The sequence below is a fragment of the Trematomus bernacchii genome, unplaced genomic scaffold (genome assembly GCF_902827165.1).
Source record: "Trematomus bernacchii unplaced genomic scaffold, fTreBer1.1, whole genome shotgun sequence".
NCBI classification, from domain to species: domain Eukaryota; kingdom Metazoa; phylum Chordata; class Actinopteri; order Perciformes; family Nototheniidae; genus Trematomus; species Trematomus bernacchii.
This window is the reverse complement of record NW_022987803.1, coordinates 4,113,099-4,125,920: the sequence shown is the minus strand read 5'-3', so window position 1 is coordinate 4,125,920 and position 12,822 is coordinate 4,113,099. Positions and strand designations below refer to the sequence as shown.

The window sequence follows — 12,822 nt, the reverse complement described above, 5'->3', positions numbered from 1 at the left end:
ACTTAGACAATGGGCTGAACTGGAGGATCAACACTGACGCTGTGTACAAGAAGGGGATGAGCAGACTCTATTTTCTGAGGAAGCTGAGATCCTTCAACGTATGCAGTAAGATGCTGGAGATCTTCTATCAGTCTGTTGTGGCTAGTGCACTCTTCTTTGCTGCGGTCTGCTGGGGGGGCAGCATCAGAGCCGGTGACACCTGCAGGATCAATAAACTGATCAGGAAAGCTGGGTCAGTCATCGGCATCAAGCTGGAACCCTTTGAAGCTGTGGTGGAGAGGAGGACACTGAACAGGCTGTTGTCCATCATGGATAACCCCACCCATCCTCTCCACCTGCAGCTGGACAGTCAACGGAGCTCCTTCTCCAACAGACTGCTGCAGCTCCCCTGTCACAAGGACAGATACTGGAAAACATTCCTGCCCACTGCAATAACACTGTACAACAAATCACCTCTGGCTGGAAGAGAACTCTCTGCTCCATAGTTTCTCTAGAAATAAAACCACCTTGTACATTTTACTCACACATAATCTGTTTCATATTTAATACTCCATAATTCCATATATTTTGAATATATATATATTTGTATATTTGTATATATATATATATATATATATATATAATATCTGTATGTATATTTTCTATTTTGTATTTTGACATGTATATTTTATATTTTATTTTATATTTTATTTTATTTTATTTCTATTCTTGTATATTTTGTTTTATTGTAAAATGCCTTTTATGCTGCTGTAACAAAAACAATTTCCCAATTTGGGATCAATAAAGTACGATCTATCTATCTATCTATCTAAACTCAGCCAGCAGAGCGCGACTCTTGCGGCAGCGAGTGGAGGAACTGCAGCGAGATCTCCTCCGGCGTGTCTAAACCCGCACAGCCCTCTCCGTGACGCAGCTGCTCGGCATTGGCGTCAGCTGGTCACGCGGTGATCCCCATGGGTCTCCCCCACAGGAGGAGACTCCAGAGGTGGGTCATTCGCTGCAGAAGCCTGCTGTTTTAACCTATTGGTTTATAAACTGCATAGCTCGCTCGAGCTGTCCTCTTCCCCCCCAGACATTCATTTATCTGCGAGTGGAATAAAACTCAGCAACAGAGTGCGGCTCTCGCTGCAGCGAGTGGAGGAACTGACAGCTCCCTATCCAGCGTGTCACATCCCACAGCGTGGTGACAGCCCTCTCCGTGATACAGCTGCTCAGCATGACGTCAGCTGATCACGTGGGGATTCCCCGGGGTCTCCCCCACAGGAGGGGTCTCCAGAGGTGGTTCATTCGCCCACGCTCCGACCCCGTGCGTCAGAGGTAAATGTGCTGGAGCTGTTCTCCGGGTTGGGAAGTATTCCAGCACTTCGCCCCGTTGCTGTACAATCAAACATGTGTTGATTCGCCCAGCCAACAGGCCACGGCAGCCTACCTCAATCGCCAGGGAGGACAGCCGTTTATGCTAACCCTGCTTCATGCCTAAGGCTAAGGTCATCACAAACTTTTTTAGGTCAAGAGTGATCACCCTGGCTGGCTTCTTTCCCCCTCCTCACAGGTCGGAGGAAGAAGCCACGTCTCATCTCAGCTGTCCTGCTATGTGGTGCGCACGGCTGCCTTGCTCCGTTCTCAGCGCCTGTTTGTGCATTATAGAGAGCGCTCGATAGGGCAGTCTCTGTCTGCACAGCGGCTGTCACACTGGCTGTGTGAAGCTGTGTCACATATGTCTCCGCTGGGGTGGATCCCCCGGAGAACATCAATGCGCACTCCACCAGAGGAATGTTTCCTCCTCCACGGCTTTACACGGAGGAATGTCAGTGGAAGACATTTGCACTGCAGCATCTTGCTCTTCTCCCTGTTCATTTATTCCATTTTATTTGAGGGATGTCTCCCATTCCTCTCTGACACACCCTGTGCTGAGTGTCCTGTCAGAGTGAGTGACGCCAGGGATCCAGCTGTGCGCCTCTCTCCTGCCTCGGCACACGGAGAGTGGCCTGTATTTCCCTTTTATGAGAGGGACGTCCCCCTTTTTCCCCTGACACATTTCGTACGTAATGTCTAGTCAGAGTGAGTGATGTTGGGGACCCAGCTGTGCGCTCTCCTGCCTGTCTGCACGCAGAGAGCTGCTATTCCCCCTCCTTTCTGTCACTGGGCAAAGTGTGACCTTCGTCTCTACTTTCTCACAGCGGCAGGTATGTATTATTCCCAGCCTTCGTCCCCTCATGGTAAATATTCATGTTATGCTATATTCCAGGGACTGTGATGCGCCATTCGCATGGCGCAATAGGCATGGGTTGTTATCTGAGCAGGTGTGTCTGTGCTTCTTGTACCGGGGGGACCCAGTGGGGCGCAGACTACATCTTGCTTCGCCCTTAACCCAATAGCGATAGCCTTAGAGGGCGAAGCCATATACGAAATAGAACTGAAGTTACCTACTGTAACTCCAGCTTCTATGAGTATTGGCGTAGCCCTCTAAGTTCTGGGCCCCACTGGCTCCACGAATAGCTGAAGAAAAGTTGTTTTGTGTGGGAGCAGATTGTCGGGCCTGGACTACAAGTGTTTCAGTGCTGCGCGGGAGCGCAGGGGGATTACCCAATAGCGATAGCCTTAGAGGGCTACGCCAATACTCATAGAAGCTGGAGTTACAGTAGGTAACTTCAGTTCTTGGCTCATGGTCAGCTATGTGACGTTTCTACACCTGAAACTCTGTCAAAGTGCTGTTTTTGTTATTTACACAAAAAAGAATTAAGAGCTCCACTGGGGAGAGGAAAACACAAATAAAATAAGAGAATATTTTTTATTTCATTTAAAAAACATTGCTATATGAAAATGAAAATGAAAAATTGCAATCAAACTAAAATGCCACCTCATATCATTTTGAGTTTTGTTTATGGTAAAAAGCAAAGATTAAAATAGATTGTTATTCACTTCTTATTGTTCTTTGAAGTGTATAGTGTTGGCCCCAACACACTATGTATGAGTGACATTATAGTACTCTGCTTATAAAATAGGATTAGATCAGGAAGATATGATCAGGTGTCGGATCATCAACAGCAATGAGAGACAAAAGAAAGGGAAAGTAGGAGCACACACAAGAGGCGCATTCACACCGCAGTACTTTTCCCACAAAGGTTCATGAGAACTCTTTAGTTCTCATGAATGAACCGGAATAAGTTCCTGGGGGAGGATTAGGCAAATGAAGCCGCTGACGTCACTTCTTCTTCTTCTGCTTTGGGTTTACTGGCAGGCCACAAACAACTTCACGGCGTATACTGCCACCCGAAGTCCCCGGCCGGAAGTCCCCGGAGTTGGGGACTGGCTTCAGTAGAAGCTGCTGGGACTCCCAGCAGCTTCTACTGAAGCCTTCCGAGTAAATCGCCAGAACGCCGACACCTCCTCATCTCCACCGCTCCCATGTTTTCTTTTGTGTTGCCATAAGATAGTCTCTCTGCGTTTGTGCGCTGGGCTAATGCTAATAATGCTAATGCGAGAATAATAAAATGGCGGCTTCACAAAACTTTTTGGGAGTTTTACGGGGCGTGGTTTGCATTCCGCCCAGCCAATCAGACATAGGAACCTTTTTCTCCCACGAAATAACTGCTCTCTAGCAGGGACGGAAAAGGGGGTAAAAAAGGTTCTGATGAACTAATTTTAGTTCCGGCTCTTTTTGGTGTGAGCGCGGCATTTCGGAACTATATCGGAACTAAAGTGGGAAAAGTACTGCGGTGTGAACGCGGCTAAGGATAATGTGAAATATCCACAGTATAAAAGTATCATTTAAAATGACAAGAGTACGATTATGTAAAACCGTTGACAGAACGATATGAATAAGTATGAGCATGATAAATATATACATCTATGTCCAACTGGAAGTCCAAAGGAGGTTCATTTGTTGAAAGTCTTAGTTACATACAATGCATATTTTGACTGATGTGAAGGATAGCAAATATAAAGATTTTTTTTTTTAAATCACATTAGTTCAATCCTGCTATTATCCACCTGAATCAATGACCACGCAATGAAACCCTTTTTACAGACCTAAGCTACTTTACATGTGTTGGTTGTTATTCACATTGGAGGTTGCACTGTAGAGCTGAAATCACCAGATTCAACACAAAGTTATGGTATGTTTAATGTATTTAATGTTTTATTAAACAACATAAATATTCCCAGTACAGCTGAAAATGCAACGTGTTCTGTTGAGGCACAGATGTGAGCTCAGAGGAGAACGTCAGTGCTGCTCCATTATCTGGTTTTCTCATCCTGCAGAGACAAACACAAGGTTTAAATTAAAGTAGCCTTTCATAGCAAAACTTAAAGGGGACCTATCATGCAAAATGCACTTTTGTACGTCTTTTATACATGAATATGTGTCCCTGGTGTTCCAGGGAACTCACCAAGTGTCAGAAAACACAACCCTCTCTATTTTCCTCCATACCCAAATCTCTAAAAAAGGGGCTGCAACGGATCTGATAAAAACTGATCCAGATTTGAACACTTTACTGACGTCAGGACGGTGGTGCTACGGCTATTGGGCCAACTCTCCACCTATCAGGGGAATGTGGGGTTGGGCCACGGCCGGCCATTGCCGCTTGAAAGCGCTGGAGACGCTGTAGTACATATGCCAGGCCTGTAAGTGGCGCTGTAGTCTGCCACAAAAGCAGCGAAGACGACTTCCCGCCCATAGTTACCATGGTTACCCTTCTGTTTATTCTCCGCTGTGGCTTTTTTTCTCCCTCCCCGAGGCAAGCGTTTGTTCCCCTCGTTCCTTGGAAAAGGCGGAGAGGTGGGTGTTTGTCATCTGCTGGTGGACTAACCGGAAAGAATTACAGTGCTTGCCTCAACACCCACCTCTCCGCCTCTTCCAAGGAACGAGGGGACCGTGCGGCAGAGTTTCAGTTTCAGTTACTTTCGCCGGTCAAGATGTCCGTTAAAGTTTAAATCTTCCGGACAAAATTTGAAAAGTGCCGGTCAAAGGTCTTCTTTGTTATTTATTGAGCTTTAAAACAAATGAATAACGACTCTATATAATAAAACACGGAGGACGGAGATCTCTTTTTCTCCCCCTCTTCTGACAGCCCAGCAGCTGATCAGAGCACGTCTCCCCTCTCCTGCAGGGGGGCGTGGTCAGCAGAATCAGACCCGTAGACAGCAAACAGCACATAGAGCGAAATGAGGCATGGCTAAAATGCATGATCTGTTTGGTATTTTGAAAACAGAAACGTATAAATATACCTTATATAGGTATGGCCCTACAATATATCATTTAAATATAGCATGATAGGTCCACTTTAATGTAAACGATGCTTTGGTTTTTGTGCATGTAAGTCAGTGTATGACAATAACTAAACTGCATTTAATTGTCCTGAAGTGGAACATGGTAACTACTGCTAACTCAGCTTGTGCCTCTGATAACTTGAGATCCAGCAACGATGACTAAAATCCTTCATCAGGTTGAGGTCAAAATGTGGCTTCAAACTGCATAAATAAACTCATTATGTGTCAGCTTCTGGCAGATAAGTTCCCATGTCAAAGGGGACAAACTCCATCACAGGAAGGCAGAGGAATCCCACCTTTACCCGGACTGCAATTCAATATTTCTATTGGTTTGAAAATGTTATGAAACATTTGGGATAATGTAACTCCACAACTCCAACATAGGTGGGTCATTTCAATGCAGAAATGTAACAGTTTGTTTGCCAGCTCATAGGGTCCTATTGTGAACCTGGAAATGTTGAGAACCCCAACGTTTTATGTTAGAAATGTATAGTACGAGTAGGGTTGCAAAGGGGTTTCCATGGGAAGTTAAGCTGGGGAATTTTGGAAATATTCGATGCAAAATTAAACAAAAAAACATGACATTTCAACAGATTTTTTTTAATTTTAATATATATTTTTTACAAGTTTTAATTATTTTATTGAACAATTATTTGTTTCATTGAAGAACGAAAACAGGAATGTTGAGTTGAATCTTTGAAAATTCCCGGAATTTTGCAACCCTAAGTACGAGTCCCTTGCACATAGAAACTGCTGGGTGCTAACGTCGCTGGGTGCGACATTTGCTTAATTCGCATTAATTGGCATATGTAGACAATAGCTAAAAATGGCTTGGCCGATTTGGACCATTTTTGAGTGGTTTGGGGGATTATTGAGGATGCTTAATCAATTTCTGCCATTTTCAGGACACTTACAATGGACAACATTTTTTTTCATAAAAATCCGCCCAACGGGAGTAGAAACATGGCCTCTTTCTGGTTTAAACTGCCATTTTTGATCCTGAAAATGTCAGAATTGGACTCAGCATCCTTACGAACCCCGAAGACCCAACCTAGTTGGCATCCAGAAGTTTCTATGTGCTGGGGACCCCTACTATATATTTCTACGGGGGTACCATTTCCAGGTTCACAGTGCCGGCAAGTAGACTATATACCACGTTTGGGCTATTTAAATGAACTAGTTCATAGCCATCAATTGAGTTCATTTAAGTAGAGTTAGCTTAATTTGATTATCATTTTGGTAAAATAATCCAGATATGCCCAGGACCCCCTTAAACAGAGGTGAAAGTGTACCTTGATGACGTTGGCCAGCTCCTGCAGCGTCTGTTCGTAGCGCGCCTCCATCCCCTTCAGGCTCTCTGGTTTGACGATCTGCTTCTGAATCCCGGGCGTTCCTGCCTCCACCACCATCTGCAGGAAGTTCTTCTCCTGAGGGGAAAACACAGCACTCTGTCTCATATCCTGTTTATGCTCTTCACAATCACAATCAGAATACCTTTTATTTAGTGTAAGTAGGTTTATATGATCATTTAAAAAGTACCTGTACTCCCAGCAGGAAGGTGAAGGCCAGGCCTGTTTTCCCTGCTCTGGCTGTTCTTCCAATCCTGAACAGAAACAAAGAAGCCAAGTCACAGAGAGAATAAGCCACATCTGGAGGATATTCTTCACTAAACATCCTTTGTACTCCTTATAGTACCTGCGGTTATACACACACAGGTCAGTTTGATGGACAGCTCACCTGTGGATGTATGTCCGGATGTACTGCGGTGCGTCATAGTTCACCACACATTTGACCCCGTTGATGTCGATGCCTCTGGCGGCTGCGTCTGTGCTGATCATCCTGCAGGACGCACGTTAGCTTCATTATTGCTCCTTAAATCATTAAAGCTTACACTGCAGGAATTCATACAGTGGCCAAGTTAAAAATACAAATACAAAAAATATACATATTATGCTGTCACACCTCTGTTTTTGTAACTTGTTCCCTAGTATTTATTCATACTCTTTAGTCTCCTTTAGACAGAGATGGCAGTACACACATCCTTTACTCAAGTAGAAGTACAGATACTTGTGTTTAAAAATACTCTGGTAAAAGTAGAAGTACTGACTAAACGTCTTTACTCAAGTAAAAGTAAAGAGGGCTTTGAAATGTACTTAAGTAAAAAGTACCCATAGCTACCATCTGTTTTAAAGAGTACCTGACCTCCCTTTATATTAATAGAACAATAATGTCAGGAGGTGTGTGGTGCAGTGGTGTGTACGTAGGTGTTGGGATCAGGGGGTCACAGGTTCAAACCCCACTGCAGTCAGCATGTCGTTGTGTCCCTGAGACACTTCACCCCAAATGGCTCCTGTGGGGATTGCCCACAGTATTGAGTATGTAAGTCGCTTTGGATAAAAGCGTCTAATAAGTAACATGTAATGTAATGTCATTGTTAGCTAATGAATGTTTCCATGCTGAACAACGGCAACGTTTTCATTGGTCCCTCTTCTTTAGAGAAGACCAGGGGCCTCATTTATAACGCCTTGCGTAGGATTGACGTAGGAAGGTTGCTTACGTAGTACAAAGCACAAAAATAGGTACATAAATTTTCCGCCATTTTCCGATTCACAAAACGTTGCGTACCGGCGAGGGAAGTGCGTACGGCACTCCCTACGCCTGTGTCCCTTTATAAATCACAATCGACTCGTAACGCCCATATTTGCCTATACATAGTCAAAGAAACGCCCATTCATTCATTCATTTTGACTGACTGCATGAAGAAGATCGCAGGAAATTACGATAGAACAGCTAAAAAAGACATCTCACACCGTGTCAGATTTTGGTTATTGTGGGGAGGTCGAGATAAATCATATTGTTTGGTGGATGCAGTTTGAACCAGAGTAGCAGCATGGAGGTCGGATCGTCACCAAAATAAATAAATAAGTGGTCCGAAAAAAGTTAATGACAAAACAAATACACATAACCTTCCTCAGGCAGTGTGTTTGTCCCGGGGACAGGAGACACCCCCTTGATGAGAAACTGTAAGAAATGATCGGGGAATCCCTCCGGAGTGGAGTCATGACGACTGGATCTGAATTATTTTTGTTGTATTTGGTGGTTTGTGTTCCAGCTGTCGATCAGCAACTATATATCCATAATCCACCAGTTAAAGGAAATACAACTAATGGATTGTGTTATATTAGCTGTACAATTTACCACATATGGTGTTCTTAGTTTCCATACCTCCTGTGTTTTACGAGCGACTTATCAAGTCTTGGCAAACGGCATAAAACACGATTAAACGTGATAGTATATAAAACCATGCTCGTATCTACAACCTATAGAAATGCAAAACGGCGTCAGTTTAGACGTAATTCTGTCCTCCTGCTTACCGCATCATTTATGAGAAAACATTTCATAACATTAACACAACATATTCGAGGTGGTTTTAAATAGCATATCCGTATTTATTTATTTCTCCAAGTTATGTTTTTGTGTGCACTGAGGAGTCTCAAACAGGCGTTTGTTTAATCATTTTAAGATTGGCTTTAATCAATGTTTGAAAATGAATTCTTCATATTTGATAAATGAGAGGTAACATTTTATTTATGGTATTATTTCCACATATTTCTCTCCATTCTTCCTTCTGCCAACGGTGTCGCAGTTTCTCGTCTCTCCCGTTTGTGTGCTTAGTGCGTACGCATGGGTTAGAGTTTGCGTGGAGGACAGCACATTTTCCCGTCAAGTTAGTATTTTATAAATCGCAAACATTGCGTAGAAACTGGCGTACGCCATCTTTTGAGCGTATATCCCTTTATAAATGAGGCCCCAGGAAATGATGGATACACGGATCGTGTTCAAATCAATAGGCACGCAATAACTCTAAATAATAATGATCACGCCACCAAACACACATTCAAACTAAAGTAACCAGCCTGTTTGGAAAATGTAAGAAGTAGAAAGTACAGGTATTAGTGTTAAGAAGTAGAAAGTACAGGTATTTGTGTTAAAAATGTAAGAAGTAGAAAGTACAGGTATTAGTGTTCAGAATGTAAGAAGTAGGAAGTACAGGTATTTGTGTTCAGAATGTAAGAAGTAGAAACTACAGGTATTTGTGTTCAGAATGTAAGAAGTAGGAAGTACAGGTATTTGTGTTCAGAATGTAAGAAGTAGAAAGTACAGGTATTTGTGTTCAAAATGTAAGAAGTAAAAGTAAAAAGTCGTCAGAAAAATAAGTAGTGGAGTAAAGTACTGATACCAGAAACATGTACTTAAGTGCAGTAACGAAGTATTTGTACTCCACTACTTCCCACCTTTGCCTTTAGACAGATGTACAGTAGAGAGATATATATAATGTCCATCCTGCTGAGTTGGATTGGCATTATATGCTGAAAATCCATTTGACTTCAACTAGCTCCAAAAGATGGAAGGAATATGGATGGAAAAATGACACCAAACATTAAAAATAAACATTTGGGAAGAAAGCAGTGCTGTTGGAGACAATGTGGACAGTTGAATATCACTCGCACATCTTCTGGTCAGGCATTTTGGACCAGGGCTATTCCGATTCTGGAAGAAAAGTGAATTTATAAGACTCCCTGTGACCCAAGGGTTATGTACCTGGGCTTAATTCCAGATTATAATTAGAAAGGAAGACCTCTATGTTTTTAAAAGTCCTGATACTTGCGGGTAAAAAAGGCCATTAAAAGGAACTGGTTAAAAAGTGACCCTCATGGACCGGGTCAGTGGCTGGACATTGTAGAATAAATATTTACTATGGAAAAACAGACCTACTGTCTAAGGACTAAAGCAGAGATATCTGAACAACGCTGGGGAAAATGGACAGTGTACAAGGAAAAAGAAAGACTGTCAATGAGTAGTGTGTATTTATGTGTGTTATAACTTGTCAATAAATAATTACGGTGTGTCTGAGTCGTCACATATTCTCCGACACAAATGTGTTTATACAAAGCACACTCACAGTTGGATCTTTCCTTGTTCAAACTCCTTCAGCGTCTTCTTCCTCTCAGCAGGAGACAGTCTGGAGGAGAACTCGGCCGCCTGAACGCCACCAAAGAGCTGCACCAGCAGAAACAGCCTGGAGAGGAGCAAACAGTCAGCTGATAGGGTTTGCAGCACTTTGCAAGAAGGATGTAATGTGTTTACGCGGCGAGGCTCTCTCCCACCTGTGTGCTGCCTCCCTGGAGTTGGTGAAGCAGAGGATGGGGCTGAGCTTCATGCGCAGGATGAAGTGGAGGATGAGAAGAGGCTTCTTGCTTAACGTACAGGGAACGTAATACTCCTGAAAACACAAACGTGCAGTCATTCAAAAAGTGAGCCGTGTCTGACAGAATCTTTACATCCCTGTCTCACGCCACAGGACCCAGCTTCACATGTGTGCAGGACTGGAATACGTTTTCATTAACAAGTCCCGGGACCCCCACTCACACTTGCCTTCAGCTGCTTTATAGACTGTATGCATTACATTGTATTTATCTCATTTAAGTATTGCCAGTTCTGCACAACCCTCTGAATATTTGCACATTTGTACAAAAGCTACCTCTCTTAGTATCTACACAGCTTTCCACTTTCCATATATTTGATTATTCTGAGCATTTTATCATAGTATACTGTACGTAGTTTTTGTAATACTTTTTTTTTATCTTACGGCCCGTCCACACAGCAGCGTTAAAAAAATCTTGGAGGTGGGCGTATCTGAAGCTTGGGGATTTTTTGCGAGCAAGGCACCAACAACCAATCACATGAATCTCCCGCCCGCGACACGAAGCAAAAAAGCCCGAAGCAAAAAAGCCCGAAGTAAACTGGATATAAACTCCCCAAACAGGCGAAAACCTACCACTGTCTCTGCCACCTCCCTCCATGCCTGGCTCCTCCGGTTTATATCCCGGTAGGTAAATAGGGTCTGGTCATAAAGCACCGGGTGATTCCCTACCGCTAATTTCTCCTCCATTTTTTGGAATATGAGGAAATGACGTGCGGTATGTCTCTCCCAGCATACACGCGGTTTGATTGGCTAGCGCTTGAACTGTCAGATTTGCGTACACGGGATTTGATTGGCTGACGCTTCCACCTCAGCCTCAAAAGTTGAACATTGCTCAACTTTGAATCCTGAAAATCCTGAAAATCTCCGCTCTATTGCCCACAATGCAGTTCGGCGAAAAGTGAGGCAAAGTGACGTCACCCCATTCAAAGTGAAAGGGCAGAAGCGTTTCAAGATTTTTTAACGCTGCTGTGTGGGACGGTCCGTTAGGGTTATAATAGTTTTTTTTTGTTTTTATAATTGATTACATTTTTGGGCTGTTTTGTTACTTTGTATCTTCTTTGACTGTGTTTATGTATGCACCATGTACACCAAGACAAACTCCTCGTATGTGTAAACCTACTTGGCAATAAACCTGATTCTGATTCTTATCTGCATTCTGTGTGAATGGATGATTGCTGACTTGTAAAAGTTGTTTCAGTGGTTACAAAGACCGGAAAGGTGGTATAGAAATGCAATCCATTTAAGCACCAGTACTAAAACCACAATGTTAATACATTTTTACAAGCAAAAGTCCTGCATATAAATGCTACTTCAATCAAAGTATATTGTTGTATTTTATGGACTAAAATTATTCAAATGAAAAGTACTTTTAGGGCGACTGTGGCTGCGAGGGAGTGCGATCGTCTTTCAACCAGAAGGTTGTGGGTTCGATCCCAGCCCGTGCAGTCAACATGTCGATGTATCCTTGTGCAAGATACTTAACCCTGAGTTGTTATATGTTTAGTAGCTTGTTGAAGTGCGCTCCAAAATATTTGTTGATCTTGTTTATTGGTATTTATTATTTTGATATTATTTATTTAAATGTAGATATAAATGTATCATTTATTTTATTTATTTTTGTATTGGTTTTTCAGTTGAATTATACGCTCAGGGAAATCAACAGTTAAAAAGATACTGTTCAAATTATTATTTGTATTTAAAAGTTCAATAAATGGATGTTTTCAAAGTCAATGAATAATCGTATTTAATAATCGTGATATCAATTATTGACCAAAAATAATCGTGATTATGATTTTTGCCATAATCGCACAGCTAGTTCATAGAGTAAGGTACACTGCTCTGTATGAATGGGTGTGAGGTGAGCAAACCCTGAGTTGCTCCCGATGGCATGGCCAACGGTGTGTGAATGTGTATGAATGTTAGTTCCTAGAGTAAGGTACACTGCTCTGTATGAATGGGTGTGAATGGGTGAATGACATGTAGTATGTAAAGCGCTTTGAGGGGTCGTAAAGACTGGATAAAGCGCTATATAAGTACAGTCCATTTACCATTTACTTGATGCAGAAAAAAAGTAGATTTTTTTTAATGAAAAATGACAATCTTTCAATCAGTATATTGAATAATCACCTATTGTTTTTATTTCAGCGGTACATATAGGCCTTTACTGTAAATTGTAGTTTAATTTATAACATTTCTTATTTTATAAACTTTTCATATGCTTTGTGAGCAAACACTTAATTTTTTTAAGAAACTAAAGCTGTACGATTAATATAATCGAGTAAGTT

At 42.3% G+C, this 12,822-nt stretch overlaps 1 protein-coding gene across 1 annotated transcript in view; it reads right to left on the bottom strand.

Annotated features, from left to right (window-relative positions):
* Positions 1–4,118: 4,118 nt before the first annotated feature.
* The window catches only part of ddx51 (DEAD (Asp-Glu-Ala-Asp) box polypeptide 51), a gene marked incomplete in the record, with an annotated part of 100,730 nt that continues 92,026 nt past the window's right edge, over positions 4,119–12,822 (bottom strand). The window contains 6 exon segments of the mRNA XM_034150569.1: positions 4,119–4,257; positions 6,564–6,698; positions 6,811–6,874; positions 7,009–7,110; positions 10,235–10,351; positions 10,440–10,555. Of these exon segments, the coding sequence (XP_034006460.1) occupies positions 4,240–4,257; positions 6,564–6,698; positions 6,811–6,874; positions 7,009–7,110; positions 10,235–10,351; positions 10,440–10,555 (552 nt within the window).